Below are 20,070 nucleotides of genomic sequence, written 5' to 3' on the forward strand. Positions count from 1 at the left end.
AGAGAGAGAGAGAGAGAGAGAGAGAGAGAGAGAGAGAGAGAGAGAGAGAGAGATACTATCTATCCCCATATCTTTTCTGTAAAGACAAGCAAAGTCAATAGGGAAGCCAGATTCACTTAACAACCATCCATGTTACTAACATAGCATCTGCAGTGATTCACTTAACAACTGTGGCAAGAAAGGTCTTAAAATGGAGCAAAACTCTCTTAACAACTGTCTCAGCAACAGAAATTTTGGGCTCAATTGTGGTCGTAAGTTGAGGACTACCTGTATTTACACTATATGGAAATTCTAAACAACTTTCAGACCATTTACTTTTTCCAACAAAAGGAAATATCTATAGCTCAGGGTTGAACTGTGGTGTTCTTGGTTTTCAGTCACAATATTATCTGGTTGAGTAATGAAATGTCTGCAAGAAAGCAAGCCATGCTAAGAGAACACGAAAAACTCCATGTTTGTATTTAATCATATTGCTTTTTGTATAATGCTGTATATTGTTTGCTTGGATGTTTTTTCTTTCTTTGTGTAAACTATTGTTATTTTTTTAAAATCATCTCTAGAGCAAGAAAAGCTGATCCACTGTATTAATTTCCATTCCTCATCATCCATTTAAAGCAGGGGTCTTCAAACTTGGCCCTTTTATGACTTGTGGACTTCAACTCCCAGAATTCCTCAGCCAGGCATGCTGGCTGAGGAATTCTGGGAGTTGAAGTCCACAAGTCATAAAAGGGCCAAGTTTGAAGACTCCTGATTTAAAGTCTATACAAAGCCTTTACCAGACACACAATAGGGACTTGAGAATAAATTCCAATGTAACATTTGTACAGAAGCAGCTCAAAGTTTAATGTTTTGAAGAGCAGCAAACAAAAGCAAACCACAAATCATATCCAGAATAAATGGAGCACAGTGCTTGTCTTGAACAGTCTCATCTTCTCAAATTTGACACAACCAATTCTCTTGAACAGAAAAATCATAATGATACTATCTGGAGATTAGGCCCACGGATTTTACAGAAAAAGATATGAAAAATAAAGTACCAGATTTTACAAATACATGAAATACATATACTGGTTCAGATTTCATATCTTAAAGCCCTGAGATCATGAACATGGCATAACATGGCATAACAGCTGGAAATATAAGTCACATTGAGTCAATAATTTAAATAGAACCAAATACTTGTGTACCCATGTGCTTGAAAGGATTAAATTTTGTGGACCTATCTTGCTTGCTGTGCCTGTGCAAACTTAACACTACAGAGGGTTCTTGACTTACGGCCACAATTAAGATCAGAATTTCCACCGCTAACCGATGCAATCATAAAGAGAGATGTCACTTCCTTAGTGACAGCATTTCTGGCGTTCCCCATTGCTATTAATTGAGCATCGCAGATCGTTTTGCAAGTAATGACCTCTGTGAAAGAGATGGGTGTTTTGGAATGTGATAAAAAATAAAAATAAAGTATCTATCCCAATCCAAGTCATTCCAGCTCCAAGCTTTAGGAACTGGTTTCAACTCATTCCATTCACCTTTTTCCTCCATCTATGCTCTTTTGGCCCCCTGCCACCCTTTGCTATGCCACCCCAGCAGATCGCCATCATCTTCTTGCACCCATTGCTGATGAGGCATGCCCAGCCTAGCCCTTCACACTGAGAAGCCCCTTCACACCTGAAAGCCCAGCCCAGCTCAGCATCCACAGATCCATGTTGTACCAGCAAGTTCAGGCCCAACCCAGCAACACAACATAAAGGGGCTTCTTGATACAAAGGGTCAGGACACATTTGCTTGGTCAGCTGAAGGTCATTTAGGTTGGCAGGGGACTCAAAGTTGGAGACAATAGGCAGATGGAGGCAAGTTGAAGCACCCCTGGGGGCATTGCAATGGCTATAACTTTGGACACGGGTCAAGTCATTTTGTTCATTGATGCTGTAACTGTTTAGTGACTGAACAAATGGTTGTAAGTCAAGGACTATTTGTATACCCTGTTAAATATAAGTTGAATTTAAGGATTTACTGCTTAACTTTTTCCTAAGATTCCCCTTCAAAGGACATCTGGACATATATTAGGACTGTCTCATTGGGGTTGTAAAAATCTACACAACCATTAGATAGCAGCAGAGACATACAACTCCCCAAACCATGTTGCCATCTAATGGCCACCTGAATTTGTGCAGCTGAGATTAAACTTAGTTTGAACGTCAAAGTAAATGCCTACTCAGAGGCAAATATACTTTCAAGGTATTTAGTGAAGACATCTCTTTGGACAGAAATCTGCATCTAATTATAGGAACTTTATCTCAGAAGGTAGACCCAACTGACAACAAATACCACATTCCATGGTCCCATTAATGAAGTCTTGATGAAATGATTTTGGAGAGACTCATTCTCTTATGCTTCTGTATAGCATTGATGAGCATAGTATATTTGGTTCCACATCTTACCTCAGACACCCACTTGAAGCTTAGGTTTGTGCTTGCAAAATCATTTTGAGAACAGAAATGTTTAGTCATGCCAGGTTCTTTTAGAAAAATGAACTTCCAAAATTCACAAAATATTTCTCAAATAATGTTTGGTAGAGTTGAGCCCATATTGAACAGCAAAAATAATAACTCCGTCCCATTCCTGTTATTAAGCTCTAGCAATTGTACTCCACATTTATAAGGCAGCTTCAGCCCAAACTTTATAAGTTTGAATTGTTGTCATAACTCAACCAAACATCCTATAACTGGGGTGACCCAAATTAACATTGTTATCCTTGATTGCAAACAATTCATCTGGTTCTCTTACCCGTTACAACATAGATTCTTGATCCTGCCACTGCACACATACAGTATGTCCAAATAACTTCCACCCACGACATTAATATATAAGCCATTCCCTTAGGCATATTCATCAGAATAATCTGTTGCATGAAACAGACATCCATATTTTTTTTAAAAAAAACAAACAAACTAGTAGATGTCTTATTAGGTCAACTTAATTACCGTAAATTTCCAGTGTTTGCTGAAAGCTATTCCACAATGAACCGTAAGTCCATATACTTGAGTTTATTAATCAGGAATACCCATTTACCTTGGTTTTTTTTTTAATTGAGCAAATAGATGTGACTATAAATATAATTAAATGTTGCAGAATCCAACCTGGGTTGGTCACCAGGACCAGAGATTTAGTTTTCCAAGCTTTTGGGCTTGTGTTGGAGCCCATCCTCAGGGAACTTCTGTCTAGCAGACATTTCACACACTGCTAGACACACACATACACTCCACTAGACACACACACTGTCTGCTAGAGAGATGTTCCCTGAGGATGGGCTCCAGCATGAGTCCAAAAACTTGGAAGACTAAACCTCTGGTCCTGGTGACTGGCCCAGATTGGATCCTGCAACATTATCCTGGGACACGTATATTTGCCTTCATTCATAATTAAATGTACCACCTACCATTCACTTTTTTTTTTAAAAAAGAATGCAAATGAGCCAGCATTCTCCTTGGCGCTACTTTTTAAAAAAAATAGATTTAGTATTCTCTCCCTGTGTTAGACTTGAAGGCAGAAGCTCTCTAAAGAAGAGCATTCCAGCTGTTGTAGGTAAAATAGATGAGTATATGTTTGCTACAAAATGAAAGTTGTACGTCAACCATCATTTGAATTTCTCAATGTCCCTCTGATAATTGATATGTGCAAAGCTGTGTTTTGGCATTTTCAAAACAAGGCAGAAAGGTGTTTTTTTAATGTCTTTCAAAGTCCCCTACCACTTCCATTCTGGGCATCTTAGGTTTGAATTACGGTTGACCAGATTTGGCCAGAGCTCAATCATCTATTGATTGGCACAGCTGCTCCTTAGGGCACTACCTTCTCTGTATGCCATGATACACGTCTTCTAACTGACAGATATTGACCAGAAAAGGATACCTTCTACTGGGTCTCTATCTCCAGGACTACCACATTCCTGTCTCTGGACCCCTTTTGCAGAAAGGGTTCTGATCCACTACAACTTGATTGTCACACTGATGAGGTGGCAAGCAACCCATAGCAGGCTGGTGCATACTGTTCCATAGGGATGAAGGAAACCATCTGTTCTGGCCTCTATCAAGGTCTTCCTGCTGACATAGGAAAGGGAAGTTTCCTTGCTTTTGATGACATTCCTTCCTTTACCCAGTACAAAATACATAAAGATCCCACCTGACGGGGAAACCTTTTCAATGAGCTTCTGCATCACAGCTAGTTCCTCCCCATGCTGGGCTGCATAGCATAAAGACAGGCTCTGCTAGTTCACGTTTGTGCTTTATAAACATAAGACACCTCAATTCCCATCTTTATGCATAGAATCATAGGCACTGGAAATGATTCAAAAGGATAGCTGTTTCATCCACTGCTGATGAATATATTTACACAGAACATCTGTCATAATATTTCTCACAGCTCTGCATATATATATTTTTTTTGCTCCTTTTCATTACCATACCTGAGTTTTCAATTGCAAGCCCTCCCAATCATGGAAAGAAGGAAATACTTTCTTATTAGCCAACCTGAACACCTTTCCCCTTCTCTAGTGGCTTTACGTGACACCTCGGTCCAACCTCTGCGGTCACATTGCTCTGACTCTGGGCTCTGTCCAGGTCTGGCATCTTCTCTCCTTCATCACCAAAATCTTTTTCTTCCTTGGTGGCTTCCTTCCAAAGAGCCTGTAAGCTGCTTTTCGGTATTTCTTCGACATGATGTTGTACAGGATTGGGTTGATGGCAGCACTTAGGTAGAAGAGAACGAAGGAGACTACATTGCAGTATTGGCTGATAACGGCAATATCCAGGGATTCAACCTCGAAGGATTTGGAAAAGAGATAACGTCCTAGGTAGAAGGGCAGCCAGCAGAGGACAAAAGCCAAAACCACCACCGCTAGTTTAAAAAAAAAAAAAGAGAGAGAGAGAGAGAGAAAGGGCAAATGCATATGAAAGTGAATTAAAATATTCGCTAAGAGTTCTCCTTTTAATTCAAGTCTCAAGGCACAGAGGAAAGAAAACCAAGCTGTATTTGAGATGGGAATCTAGACTATCTATCTTGGAAGAAGAAGCAGGAGAAAAGGAATGCTTCAACTATTCTTCCTGCAACAAATGTCTTCCAGCTGTTCCTTGTTGTTCATCACATCAAGAAAACTGTGACCAGAACAAGGCAGAACAAGAGGCCATTGGAGAAAGATGGAAAGAGAAACCAATGTTGGCGTCTCTCTTTCTTCATCTCTCACCCATAAGCCTTGTACAGAACCTACTATTTATTTTGTTTGGTTTTATGGCTTTGGGCAGCTGATCATCTCTCAAATTTTTGTCGGCCTTATGCAAAAGATGGTGGTAGTCCACTTTATCATTTTCTACTTACACCGTATCTCCAAAATGTTAAAGTACACAAAATCTCTTTGAATAGATGAGACAGAGGGGCACAAAAGAAGCATGCTGTAAGGTTCCAGATTTGAAACCCTGACTCTTGTTCCTGATATGTTATCAAAACCAATGTTTCATATCATTCCCCAGCAATATTTCTACTCAAGACCCCAAAAGAACTGACACTACTTGGTTGCTCATTTGCAAGCAAAGCCCTATGATCTAATTGCTCCTCTGTCATCATCTCATGTACCAAGCAATTCTGGACCGTCAATGCCTCATTCTTTACAACCCTCCCCAGATATCCAAAGAGTATAGGGGGTACCTTGCTCAATAGTAGTAACTGTGAGAGGGATCTTGGAGTCCTAGTGGATAATCACTTAAATATGAGCCAGCAGTGTGCTGCAGCTGCCAAAAAGACTAACACGGTGCTGGGCTGCATTAACAGAGGGATAGAATCAAGATCACGTGAAGTATTAATACCACTTTACAATGCCTTGGTAAGGCCACACTTGGAATACTGCATCCAATTTTGGTCACCACGATGTAAAAAAGATGTTGAGACTCTAGAAAGAGTACAGAGAAGAGCAACAAAGATGATGAGGGGACTGGAAGCTAAAGCATATAAGGAAAGGTTGCTGGAATTGGGTATGTCTAGTTTAATGAAGAGAAGGATGAGGGGGGACATGATAGCAGTATTCCAATATCTCAGGGGCTGCCACAAAGAAGAGGGAGTCAAGCTATTTTCCAAGGCACCTGAAGCAACGGATGGAAACTAATCAAGGAGAGAAGCAACCTAGAACTAAGGAGAAACTTCCTGACAGTTAGAACAATTAACCAGTGGAACAACCTGCCTCCAGAAGTGGTGAATGCTCCAACACTGGAAGTTTTTAAGAAGAGATTGGACAGCCATTTGTCTGAAATGGTATAGGGCAGTGGTGGCGAACCTGTGGCACGAGTGCCAGAGGAGGCACTCAGAGCCCTCTCTGTGGGCACGCGTGCCGTCACCCCAGTCCTAGGCCTTCAGCTGGGTTTTATAAAACCTTTTCGCTTTAGGCCTCCGCCGCCGTGTGCAAAAAAAAAAAAGGTTCAATCAATCAATTTCAACTTCTCGCGGGGAAAAAAAAAATCTTGCAAAGTTGGAATTGATTGAGTGAACTTTTTAGTCCCACCCAGTCTGCCGTTACCACCACAGCCATGCCCACCCAATGGGCCACACCCACCCAATTGGCCACACCAGCCAATGGGCCACACCCACCCGGCACCCGACGATGCATAAGTGGGTTTTGGGTTGCAGTTTGGGCACTCAGTCTCTAAAAGGTTCACCATCACTGGTATAGGGTTTCCTGCCTGAGCAGGGGGTTGAACTAGATGACCTCCAAGGTCCCTTCCAATATTATTATTATTATTATTATTATTATTATTATTATTATTATTATTATTATTATTATTATTATTATTATTATTATTATTATTAAGCTACAATAGAAAGGAGAAGCTCATATAGTCCTGGTACATATAAACTGGGTACCTATGGTCAGTGGTGGGATTCAGCCAGTTCGCACCACTTTGGCAGAACCAGTAGCTAATTTTTTGTTGTTCAAGCCCAGAATGGACTTCCAGAAGCGGCATCCACACAGCGAACCGGTTGTTCGCATATTTGAATCCCACTACTGCCTATGGTCCATGGTATACAACCTTTTTTTAAAAAATAAATATCTCAGTTGCATCTAAGTCTTGTTTATGAATTGACACGCATTAAGTTATTTCACTGATTTCAACTGGATTTGGGACCATTTAGAATCAGATCTAGAAGGGAGATTTAGTAAAGAAAAATAATGTGGAAGTGCAAGTGCATAAAATTATGCAGAGAATGGAGAAAATGAGAAAGGGGAACCTAAATTATCTTCAAGTGCTCAAACACATAATACTGGAAGTCAAGGCTCTTGAGAAGCAAAAGGTATTATTATTCACCCAGTATAGAATCACCTTGTGTAATTTATCATAAGTGAGATCACTAGTGGTTGCCACTCATTGGTGGAAAATAAGGTGTAAGAGAGCTACAAGCTAAAGCATCAATACATTACTTCAAGAATCACAGACAGGATATTGTTGACACAGAAATCTGGTTCCTGTGGAAAGCAGGATACAGACTTTGGTCTGAAATCTGGTTCCTGTGGAAAGCAGGATACAGACTTCGGTCTGAACTAGGAGGTTGTTCTTATATTCCTCTGAGAAATTAATTTCCCTTGGGGGGTCCTACCACAGAACATAGGTAAACACAGATGAAATTATTTCTCAGGAAGATCATGGAAGTTTTCAAATGTGTATCTTGTCTGTGGTAGACGTTTCTAGGTCAATGCTAACGGGCTTCATAGATCGATGATCTGATAACAATTCCAACTGGAAACAAAAAAGGAGATGGTATCATTTGGGGTACAACTGTGATTTTAGTTACTGAAAATAAAAAGGGTGGGTTATAAATCAGGACAAAGAGTAAGGTGATGATCAACTTTTAGGACTTGCCATGGACCCACATGATTCATTGGTTATAGCAGGGGTCTTCAAACTCGACCCTTTTATGACTCATGGACTTCAACTCCCAGAATTCCTCAGCCAGGCACACTGGCTGAGGAATTCTGGAAGTTGAAGTCCATGAGTCATAAAAGGGCCAAGTTTGAAGACCCCTGGATTATAGGAATCTGTGTAGTGTAGTGGTTATATTAGGAAGACCCAGATTTAAATCCATCCTCTACATAGACATTTCCTTGAATGACTGAATCACTCTCTCTCTGCCCAAACAACTCCTAGGGATGAGATTCTGATATAAGCTGTCATGAGCAATTGAAAGAAAAGCAGAACATAAATCTGATAAATACGTAAGATATATCCTCAACCCTTTTGTTCCTTGAAGCCATATAAAATACATTAAAGTCATCTTCAAATCAAGCTGGGTTCCTGGTGACTTTCTGGATATAGCCATACAGTTCTTCTACTGATATAATATTGGAGGGCATATCAGTGGTTTCAAAACATTACCTTTCCTAGTGATGATGGAATAAGCAATCAAAAATTAAACCTGCCATTTTCTTCTCTGTAATATCTCTACTCAACTTGGATATCTCTACCCAAGGCAACTTTTATAGAAAAGCAGCAAAGTATTCATCACTCAGTGAACTTTTGGGAGGATAAACAAATCTTCATCTTTGAGTTCCTTAATTTATTACTCCCTTAATTCCTTAATTTATTACTACAGTCTCACTTTCAACAATGAAGATGTCCTGGGATTTTCTGCCTGAATGCCAAAATAAGTGGGTTATTAACAGAGGAAACATCATTTGCCTGTTGGCCCAAAATGTTTGAAGTCAGCCTTGTGGGAAAAGGGGGTTAAATCTCAAGTAGTGAAAAATCTGCAAAATAAGCCTGATGAGAGATGGCTAAAAGTAGGTTTAGCCTACTAAGAGATTATTGAAGGGAAATATGATGGCAGTCTTTAAAATCTGAAGAGCTGTTCTACAAAAGAAGTGGACCTATTCTCCATTTTCCAAAGGGGAAAATCACAACGAATAGGTTAAAACTACAAACAGGCAGTCCTAGTGGACAATCACTTAAATATGAGCCAGTAGTGTGCTGCAGCTGCCAAAAAAGCCAACACAGTGCTGGGCTGCATTAACAGAGGAATAGAATCAAGATCACGTGAAGTGTTAATACCACTTTACAATGCCTTGGTAAGGCCACACTTGGAATACTGCATCCAGTTTTGGTCACCACGATGTAAAAAAGATGCTGAGACTCTAGAAAGAGTACAGAGAAGAGCAACAAAGATGATGAGGGGACTGGAGGCTAAAGCATATAAGGAATGGCTGCTGGAATTGGTTATGTCTAGTTTAATGAAGAGAAGGATGAGGGGGGACAGGATAGCAGTGTTCCAATATCTCAAGGGCTGCCACAAAGAAGAGGGAGTCAAGCTATTCTCCAAAGTGCCTGAAAGCAGGACAAGAAGCAACGAATGGAAACTAATTAAGGAGAGAAGCAACCTAGAACTAAGGAGAAACTTCCTGACAGTTAGAACAATTAACCAGTGGAACAACCTTCCTTCAGAAGCGGTGAATGCTCCAACACTGGAAGTTTTTAAGAAGAGACTGGACAGCCATTTGTCTGAAATGGGATAGGGTTTCCTGCCTGAGCAGGGGGTTGGACTAGATGACCTCAAGGTCCCTTCCAACTTTATTATTATTATTATTATTATTATTATTATTATTAATAATAATAATAATAATAATAATAATAATAATAATAATAATAATAATATTTCAAAAAGAACCCAAAGTAGCACTATTTTAGGGGGTATATGCCTCTTAAATTAATTGAAAATTGCCTTGGATATTGTTGTTAATTGTTGGTTTTTATTCTCCTCATATATTTTTAGTGCACTTCTCTACATTTTGTTGGATCCTGGAGTCTATTAAACTGGAACAAACTATAGCTAAATATTGCTAATAAATACATAAATAATAAACCTGTTTGAATCCCAAACCAATCTTATTTAATTCTTTGACAAAGTGACTAAATTGTAGACCAGCGAAATGCTGTGGACATAGTATACTTAGACTTCAGCAAGGCTTTCAACAAAGTAGACCGCAACATACGGTACTTCTTGGTAAACTAGAAAAATGTGGGATAGATAGCATCACCACCAGATGGATTTGTAACTGGCTGACTTTGGAAAAAGATGTTGGGACTTTGGAAAAAGTGCAAAGAAGAGCAGCTAAGATGATTAAAGGCCTGGAGATAAAAACATAAGAAGAACAGTTACAGGAATTGAGTATGGCTAGTATAGAGAAAAGAAAGACTAGCATGATAGCAGTATTCCAGTATTTGAGAGACTACCACAAGGAAGAGGGGGGTCAATTTATTTTCCAAAGCACTAGAAGGCAAGACAAGAAACAATGGATGGAAACTAATCAAGGAGAGAAACAACCTGGAATTAAGGAGACACTTCCTAACAGTGAGAACAATTAACCAGTGGAACAGCTTACCTTCAGACGTTGTAGGTGCTTCATCACTGGAGGTTTTTAAGAAAAGATTGGACAGTCATGGACAGTCACCTGTCTGAAATGGTATAGGATCTCCTGCTTGAGCAGGGGGTTGGACTAGAAGACCTCCAAAGTCCCTTCCAGCTGTATTCTGATTGAATAAAGCTACACTGTTCAACTGAGCTACTCTAATTTGAACAACTGAAAAGAGCCATTGTTTCTTCTGTGATGAGTCAAAGTAGCTGTTGGAGCATAATCAAGGATTGGTTTAGCTGGATCCTAGAGCAAAACAGCTTTAAAACTCCTTGAGCCATTGTTGTACATCGATTCTTCTCTGATCCTGAACACTTCAGCATTCACCCATTCTGCATACTAAAGTCAATGTCTCCTCTGTTCTTTCCTTGAAAGCCTATCTATCAAAAATCAGGTCATTCTTTTAAGATGTTACAACAGCAGCCCCCAACCCTTTGGGCACCAGGGATGGGTTCCGTGGAGAGAGATTTTTCTGTGGACCGGAGAGTGTGTGGTTTCTTTGTGCTGCCTGCATCCCGTGGATGTAGATTTGCTTGTTTGTGTGGCCCAGTTTCTGGCATGCTGCAGACTGGTGCCGGTCCATGGACCGGGCGGTTGGCGACCCCTGTGTTAAAAGATGATAATCTTGTAACCTCTTAAAATACTAGCCTGATTGTCCTCTCAAATTGCTACATGCTTATTGGCACAGTCCAATAAAACACCACAGAGCTTTATTGTAACTTCAATTGTGATTTATTGGGGAAAACCAAATTGTCATGTCTATGTTGAATGTTCTTCTGAAAAGAAATCAGAGCTAGGAGACAGCCTTGAATTCTGGAGGGGAAATGGCAACTGAGAGCAAATTATGTCAATTGAAAGGCAGCAGTCAGAACTTTAGTCATAAACTGCTCTAGGATTTTTTTTCCCACTTAACCAAGAAATAAAATTCAGAGATGTGCAGTTGTTCCACCAAAAGAAACAAGACTGACTAAAACCATAAAATTAGTACCAATTGACGTTTTTTGTAGCTATTACCTCCTCTTTGGATCGCAGGTAAAGGGTTTGGGAGAAAACAGGATCAACAACTATTTCTGGAGTTGAGAGGCAATTATAATTTTTAAAAAAACAATGGGGGGGGGGAAGCCCAATCCCTTTTATTGCAGTTTGTAAAATCAATGACTTTCTACAGCAATACAGAAAGACCATTCCTTTTTCTTTCCCCCAACCATCTTTCCTGCAACTTGTGAAACATTTTTTCTTAATCTAATAGGATGGCTGTTTCACACAATGTGCTTAACCAGGTCAAGCAAAGTCCTAGGTACAGGGGTAGGCAACCTTGGCTCTTTTATGACTCATGGAGTTGAAGTCCACGAGTCATAAAAGAACCAAGGTTGCCTACCCCTGTCCTAGGAGATGCATTTGCATAACCAGTTAGACATTTATTTACGGTACTTAAAACCTTTGTAAAGCTACCCACCTTAAAACCAAACTATAAGCAGCTGACAACCTAATAAAAACAATATATATATAACCATAAAAACAAACAAAACCTCAATAAAACCAAAATCTAGTGCTGCAACCATACTTCACTGATGTAACCTATTTCATTCATATCTTTGACCACACTCTACTCCAGTGCGTTGAGACAGGGCGAAGTCCTGAATCAATAAAATTAAAATGATGGGGACTGTCAGATCTTCAGTAGTCTACAGGGCAGGGGCTGCTTCCAAGTTCCCCAGTTTTGAAACAGGGCCCCTGGGCTGCTATCAGCAAACAAATACAGGCAAAGTATGCTTCACCACCCTTATCACAAGATAAGTCCTAATAAAGACTCTTATTGATGCTTGGTCAACTTCTCTTTGGTCTTCCTGCCAAAAACATGTGTCAACAATCATAAAAGTTCATCTACTGAACAACTGCCTTCCCAATTCACAGGGGCATCTATTGGGGGAGGGGGGTCCAAGAAGTCTATGTGATGGTCATGCAATCAAATGGCTGCCCCCCCCTTTTACATGTGTTGCACATGAAAAGGGTGAGGCTTTGACCATACAATCATGGATTGACCTTTTGACGCCACTATGCAGTTGCTCCCACTGAGTCCAAAGGAGTTCATTCCTGAATGATGATTGTGACTACGCAAGTGAGTCTCCCTGTATTCTATAAAGCTTATTTTTAGTAGTGTACAGGATTATGACAATAGTGTTAACTTTCCAGCTCTATTATTCTTTACGATATGTTCATTTTCCTTCAATAGCAAGTAGCAGAAGTGTCAAATTTGCACTCCAGAAGTCTTTGCAAAGGTTGCTTCCAAAATGTAAATATTTTTAATGTGACCAAAGCAAAAAGCTATTAAATACATGAAAAATGATTGTTTTTATTTCTGGCAGTGTTATATGTTTAACTCTTTGTAATGTTTATTAAACATGAATTCTTATTGGATGCAATCCAGTCCAATGGGTATCTGGAGGCAAGTTATAACATTACTCTTTGGCACATATTCCCAAGCAGAAAACTGCACCTTTCAGGCATGATGGATTTCCTCTTCAAAATGCAATCTGGTCTATCAAACTGTCTTGTATCAGTTTCCCTAAGGGAAAATAAATTTGTAGATCCTGACCATCATATTTGGTCAGCAATGATATATGCAAGACTGACTTCAAAATCTATCCAATGCACTATTCAACCTGATCATTAAAGATCCAATGGATATTCATAACTAAGATGTTAAACTTGATAGCTTTAACCTAGGTTAGGTACGGCTCAGTCACAATTTGATAAAATTATGACTCCATATATTGCAGAAGGCTAGAAAGCCCGTTAACCAAGTTAAGTGTTCTGCAAACTGAACGTTTAAGTAGTATGACTGGGTTTTATGTCTTTTCTAAATCTGCAAGCCTTACCTAGTTATGTCAAAGATGTTGGAAAGTCATAGCAGGGAGAAATGTAATCATCAGAGCCTTAAACATCTCACCACCTGCATGAGGAACCAAACAGATATTTGACCTAGCCTAACCTGTTGACTGAGGACAGTGAAAAAGTACACCCTGCAGGAGCCCAGAGGCAATCATTTCATTTTTCTAGGTGTTCAAATCATGTCCTCAGGTTATTTATGTTTTATGACCATGTCAGTTCAGTTCAAAATGGGAACACTTTTAAAGTTATTTATTTATTATATGAATATCATGCTTTTCCTCCAGTAGCTCAAAACAGCATACCTCCACCAATTTTTGCATCGACCACAGCAACAACCTTGTGAGTTAGGATGGGCAGAGAGTGAATGGCTGGCTCACAATCATCCAGTGATCTTCTGTGGCCGAGGATGGAGTTGAAGCTGAATGTCCTCACTTCTAATCCATCATAACAACTCAACCACACTTGGAGGCAGGGAAGCCAAAGCTGAATGGAACTTTCTGATCAGTCCAGTCCACATATCCAAATGGATATATTCTAGATCAGGACCTCTTGTTCAAATGACAATCTGGAGAATCATTGAGGAAGAATCAAACTTTTCATTATATACCAACGAGACATGCATAGCTAGTATAGCTATTCTATAATGTAATCTGCTAAAGAATGCAAGGCTATGCAAGCTGTTTTAAGTTACATAGCATTCTTAATCAATCAATCAGAATAGAGTTGGAAGGGACCTTGGAGGTCTTCTAATCCAACCCCTTGCTCAAGCAGGAGAGCCTATACCATTTCAGACAAGTGGCTGTCCAGTCTCTTCTTAAATCTAATCTGAAGGACATGTTACTTAAAATGTTGCATGTTTCAACCCGACTTTTAATTGGTTCAATAGACAATACTATGGATCTCACATCTTGAATTCACAGAATAAGCAGGCTTGTCTTGGGGAAAGTATATCAGGTACCTTACCTAGCATTTTTATTGTTTGTCTGTTGTACTTGTCCCTGATGGAGGCTTTTGGCCCAATGTTTTTCTTCTTTCGCTTCCAAAGCTTTCTCACAATGAGGCTGTAGAGAACCGTCAAGCAAAAAACCGGCAGGAAAAAGAAGATGCTAGAGGTCCAAACCATAATGGTCAGCAACCCTGAATGAATGGCATACTCTGTGATACGACATTCATTGGTATCCAAAGGATTTGTCCCATTCTCGTGCTCAACTCCAACCAGAACGAAGATGGGCCCAGCACTGACAAAAGATATCACCCAGAGCACAAGGATAAGGAGCTTGACTTTGCTCTTGGTGATCACCGCCTTGGCTCTGAGTGGAAAGCAGACAGCAAAATATCTCTCCGCGCTCAGGGCTGTGATGCTGAGTATGGTTGAGTATGTACAACACTCGCTAACAAATTGGAAGAGCTTGCAGAGAAGATCCCCAAAATTCCAGGGCCGATACTGCCAGAGGCGGAAGAGGTCTAGGGGCATGCAAAGGAAGATCAAGAAATCTGAGAAAGCCATGCTGGAGAGGTACAAGTTGGTGGTTGTCCTCATATCCCGGAACTTGAAGACCACCAGCATCGTCGTCATGTTTCCTGAAATTCCAATCATGAAGAAGAGCAAACAAGTCACAGTGACACCTGTGAGGAGAGGTGCAGGGAACAAATACGAATCATCAGTCTCTGTGTTGTTGTCATAATCCATGATGAGCTGCAAGTTGCCCTTGTTATGCATTCAGTCAGTGTTTGATGATCTGAAGGGACTGCTCCTCATCAGCTGAGAAGAAGGAGGCAATGGCTCATCAGCTGCTCCTCATATCTGAGAAGAAGGAGGCAATGGCTCTGATGGTGGCAGGAAACAGAACTTGAGATATGCTAAATGAAAACAAACATGCCAGATAAGTAAGACATGGATTGGAGGGGGAGGAGAAAGAAGAAACTAACATAAAAACTTTCCAGTCCTTTCATGAGATTCAGCTTTCTCTAGCAAAGTAACTCATCTATGATATTCATTGTTTTGCTTCTGCATTAATCATGAGCTGGTTCACATGTCTATTTCATCACTGGAGTTCTCTCAGTAGAAGGAGGGCTGCTGAAAATGAGAATGTCTACTTTGAAAAGGTGTGATTCTTCTCTCCAGAGGGACCTGCTCACATCCCTTTTTGGATAGAGGCTGACTAAAAAATGTGCATGTAGGAACCAGAATATAGAAACAACACTCTGAAAGAAACCAGGCTGAGTTTTTACTTCCATCCCTTTAGCCAATATGACCCTTTGTGTCAATATCACTTCCACTTCTGACACCAAAGTATTTGTGAAACCTTTTCCACCAACAGGCATTCTTTTGCATTATTTACCTGGATTATCAAAGGTCACTGTGGTATAATGAGAAGCTTAACCTGTGAATTTAATAGTGCCAACACATCTGGAAGGCATCAGTTCAGGGAAGAATCAATTATTATGCAGTGAAATCAGACTTAGTTGACCTGTCAAACTCAATCTTTATATTTCAGGATTTGTAAGCTGCATTCATTCACACAACACAAGAAACCCCTTTTCTAATCTATTACATTAAGTATTAAACTCCTAAAAAGTCTACAATAAAATAACCCAAGAATGACAATGGACATATTTAACAAGACCAATTATTTAGTCTTTCATTGACTAAATAGTTGTATGAATTCAGCTTTATTCTCTTAACCTAGCCTAACCTGCACCATTTTTACACAGATAAATTTTACCTAAGACAAATGAAGCTCTGTGAAGAAATGGTCTGTTGTTCAACAAGAGTAGAGTAAAAAGTAAATATCTGGAGTTTCTAAGATAGAAATTCTAGATATTTAGTTTATCATGCTTTCAGTCCAAATAAATGGTATTTTTCAAATAAATGATGAAATTTAATAAAATATAACATAACTGATGAAATATAATAGCTATAATTTAACTGTGGAGCTTTTATTTTCCAAAAGTGTTAAAGGGAGGGGTGCACCATATCTTACAATGTCCATCCATCCATCCATCCATCCATCCATCCTACACTAGTCAGATGCAGATCACCAATCAAGATAAAAAAATCTCTCAGTCTGGAGCAATGACAAAATGCTGGCTTACTCCACTGAATTCTGTTTGAATGTGTCCCGATCTCATTGTTTTATTTTCTTTTTGTTGTTGAGCATTTTGATCAAATCCCCTTTGATGAAATATTCTATTTTTGGGGGGGAGTTTTACGCACACCACTCAGGAGAGCAGAGCAAATTAAAGTAAACTAAAATACTATCATTCCGCAGGGTAAGTCTTCCAAGGGCCATAGAATTCCAGGGCAGACGGGAAAGTGCCAACCTCCCATCTATTATTATTATTATTAGGCAGCATCGTTAATCATTCTATTAACACTATTAACATATTGTTGTTAGGCAAGACACCCTCTACCTCTAAACATCTGCAGGAGGCACCTAAAAGATCAGGAGGGAACCTCCTGCGTTTCAAAGGGGTCCATTAGGTGGGGGGGGGAACGAGATTCCCCTAAAGAAGAAAGACTGACCCTCTTTCCTGGAGCAGCTCCACCACCACGATCCCTCCCCCACCCCCCGGCTTACCTGGCCCCACTTCCACGGCCAACTTTTCTCCTTCTGCCCGCGTGGCGCCGGCGGAACAGCAGGAACGAGGCGAAGCGGAGGAGAGGCAGGGCCGGCACGCCCAGCCGGCTACGCGTCCCCGGGGAAGGAGCCCCGTCCCAGCTTTCAAAGACGCCCCTGATCCCCGGCTGCAGAGAAGGCAGAGTGCGCGGCTTCAGGCATCGGCAGGGGAAAAGGAATTCTTTCTGGATAGGACTGTTGAAACGAAGCAGCAGCAACCTATTATTATTATTATTATTATTATTATTATTATTATTATTATTATTATTATTATTATTATTATTATTATTATTATTATTATTATTATTATTATTATTATTATTATTATCATCATCATCATCATCATCATCATCATCATCATCATTTTTACTCTTATTTCCATGCATGCGCGCGACTCATCAGAGCATGGAATCGACCCCACAAGGGATCGACCTTCGGGAGCTTCTGCAGCGGCGACAGGGCTCTCCCACCTGCAGCGCCCCGGCTCCGCTCCGCCTCCCTCCCCGACGGGCACAGCAGTCTCCCCACCCCCGCCCCCCCCCCAGCAAGGACCCCGATCCTGTCCGGAGCGCCCGGGGGAAGCGAAGGTGGCCAGCGCGCACATAAAAGGCCACCGATGCGCTTCTCTGTCGAACAAGTGGACGAGCGGAGGGGTTGGATCGGGTGGCGATGGTGAGAGACCCCAGCGGCGGGATAAATGGAAGCGTGTTTGGAAAGAACACGTGAGCGGTCGCGTCCTCACGACGTGGTCCGTTATCAGCAACTTGACTGACCTGATTCGGACGACTTGATTGAACGCCTTTCCCCGGTCCCCGTAATCTACGGATCCATGAATTAACTAAGCGGATCAGGTTCGAAGAAAAGGCTAAACCCCAGAGCCAAAGTTAAACCAAACCAAGTTTGGCGCACAGTGAAAACGCAGCTGCAAAGCCTTAGCCCCTTGGTTCCGGGTGTTAGGTGAGCTCTGCCACTGGCTGAGTTCCATGGTGCATTAAGTCCTAATCTGTCTGTGTCGGGTTGGTTTGAGCGGATTCAGTGGACCTGTAAGTTTTCAATTGCAAACTATGATTTACTAAATTGCTCTCCTCTTTAATTGCCTTCGATTTCCCCAAACATTAGGATCTTTCCAATGACTTTGTTTTTTGGCCATATGTTCCCAATTATCTGAGCTTTGCCTTCATTATTAGAGCTTCCAATCAGCACTCTGCTTTCACTTCACCTAATATCTTTTTGGGGGAAGGCAATGTGCTAGCACTGAGCCATACTCTCTGTGTTTAAAGCTTTGATGGAGCCCATCCTCCAATTGAATTTATTTATTTATTTATTTATTGAATTTATTATTTATTGAATGGAACGGTGTGGTAATTGCAGCCAGGATCTCTAAGGGTTAGAATTATACTCAGAGACCTACAAATAATAGTTTTTTGCCTTTTTATCATTTACCCTCACAATTTCACTGCGTACCTCTTACTTACTGGGATAATACCTACCTCAAAGTCTGTTATCAGCAGCAGGTTTTAGCAGCTGGCAGGCATCCATTCAATAGTGATTTGAATTGTGCAGAAGTTAATACCGATAGTGCCAAATTAAGACACTGTACTGCAATATAAGGGAAATAAAATCTAGTTCATGAGATGGCAGGACCATGGACAGCTCCAAGTGAGACTCGTTGGTCCCCCTCTCTCCCATTATTAGGACAATGGGATAATGTTGATTCAGCACCACAACTGAAATCTTTTTTAGCAGCCCTGAAGTGTAGTGTTGTATAAGCTAAGCATTCACTGCGGAGAAAGGACTTCCCTTGATTTTGGATTCCCAGATTTCTGTTAGGCTACGAAGATGGAGAAGGTGCTGATGAAATACTGGCATTGAGAGAGCAGATCATGAATGTGGACCGAATTGTCTTTCTCTCAACAGTCAATCAATTTAACTAGGACATTTGAAATTTGTCCAATATATCTAGAGGGCGCCAAGATAGGGAAAAGTGTATTATCCCCTTCCACTATCCTGTCAAAAGTATAAGAATTTAAGACACATGCTTGTATTACTTGGTTGGTTGTTTCCACCTAGCAAGTTGATTGAACCAGCTCCATATTTCAGGTCTTTTTAGGTCTACTAGTTAATCCTTGAGGCAAAGAGATTGTATGAATATTAAATATAAGCTATAAACAACTTTCGACAAGCTCACACATATTGGTCTTGTGGAGGGAAAGCATGTAATGGGAACAAGAAAAATGGATCAATTACCCCAACTGCTTAGCTCTAAAGAGATTTAGGACTAAACTAATCCCTATTGTGTGTTGTCTGAGTGGCTCCTGTGACTTTTGTGACAAGAGTTCTGCAAAAAATGGAGGCTCCCTACAGCTGTTTTAGTCTTCACGCTACAGGAGATAAATGAAAAAGAAACAAAGGGAAGAGTGCTATAGACTTGTTGGCTCCTATGTATGATGGCATCCTTGTTGATCCTTTTTTTTTAAATCTGCTAGAGGAAAAAAAATTAAAAGGAGGAAGCTGGAAAGGTTCTTCCCAGACTCTTTTGGGCTGGCTAAAATCTAAAGGCAATGGCCAAGGGACCACCAAGCTTGGACTCAAAGCGAACAGAAGTACATTAGCTGGCTAAGAGAAGGGATCTGTGGCATAGTTCTTGCTTTCTGCCTGGACCCTATTTATTGATGGAATTTTCATACAGAATACCTGTATCACAGCTGTCTAATCCACCGGTGAGAGCATTCTCTGATGTTCCACTCCATTTCAGACCTATGATGTTTTTAAGAGGATGCAGTAAAACAATATTGTAATGCCCACTAGGCAAATGCTGGGTTGATGGAATGGCAGATAATAGCCAATTCCTTTCCCCATATCCATGATGAGAAATGGATACTGATGCCTTTATAATGATCGTGCAACATTAACATTACTTCTTTACAGAGTTCAGAACCGCTGGGAAATGAAATAGTGGTGGCTATTTCAGAATTTTTTTAAAAATGTATTTAAATTTGCATCCAGTTTTGCTCACCATGATATAAAGAAGATGTTGAGACTCTAGAAAAGTGCAGAGAAGAGCAACAAAGATGATTAGGGGATTGGAGGCTAAAATATATGAAGAACGGTTGCAAG

The 20,070-nt window shown here is 40.5% G+C and overlaps 1 protein-coding gene across 1 annotated transcript; it reads right to left on the reverse strand.

Annotated features, from left to right (window-relative positions):
• Positions 1 to 4,585: 4,585 nt before the first annotated feature.
• GHSR (growth hormone secretagogue receptor) lies at positions 4,586 to 15,053 on the reverse strand. Its single transcript, XM_015814935.2, has 2 exons — positions 14,297 to 15,053; positions 4,586 to 4,893 (listed from the first exon to the last, which is right to left on the reverse strand). Exons 1-2 carry the CDS (start codon positions 15,051 to 15,053, stop codon positions 4,586 to 4,588), a joined length of 1,065 nt encoding a protein of 354 aa, XP_015670421.2.
• Positions 15,054 to 20,070: the final 5,017 nt, after the last annotated feature.

Source organism: Protobothrops mucrosquamatus, unplaced genomic scaffold, assembly GCF_001527695.2.
Source record: "Protobothrops mucrosquamatus isolate PMUCROS unplaced genomic scaffold, P.Mucros_1.0 scaffold298, whole genome shotgun sequence".
Taxonomy (NCBI): Eukaryota; Metazoa; Chordata; class Lepidosauria; order Squamata; family Viperidae; genus Protobothrops; species Protobothrops mucrosquamatus.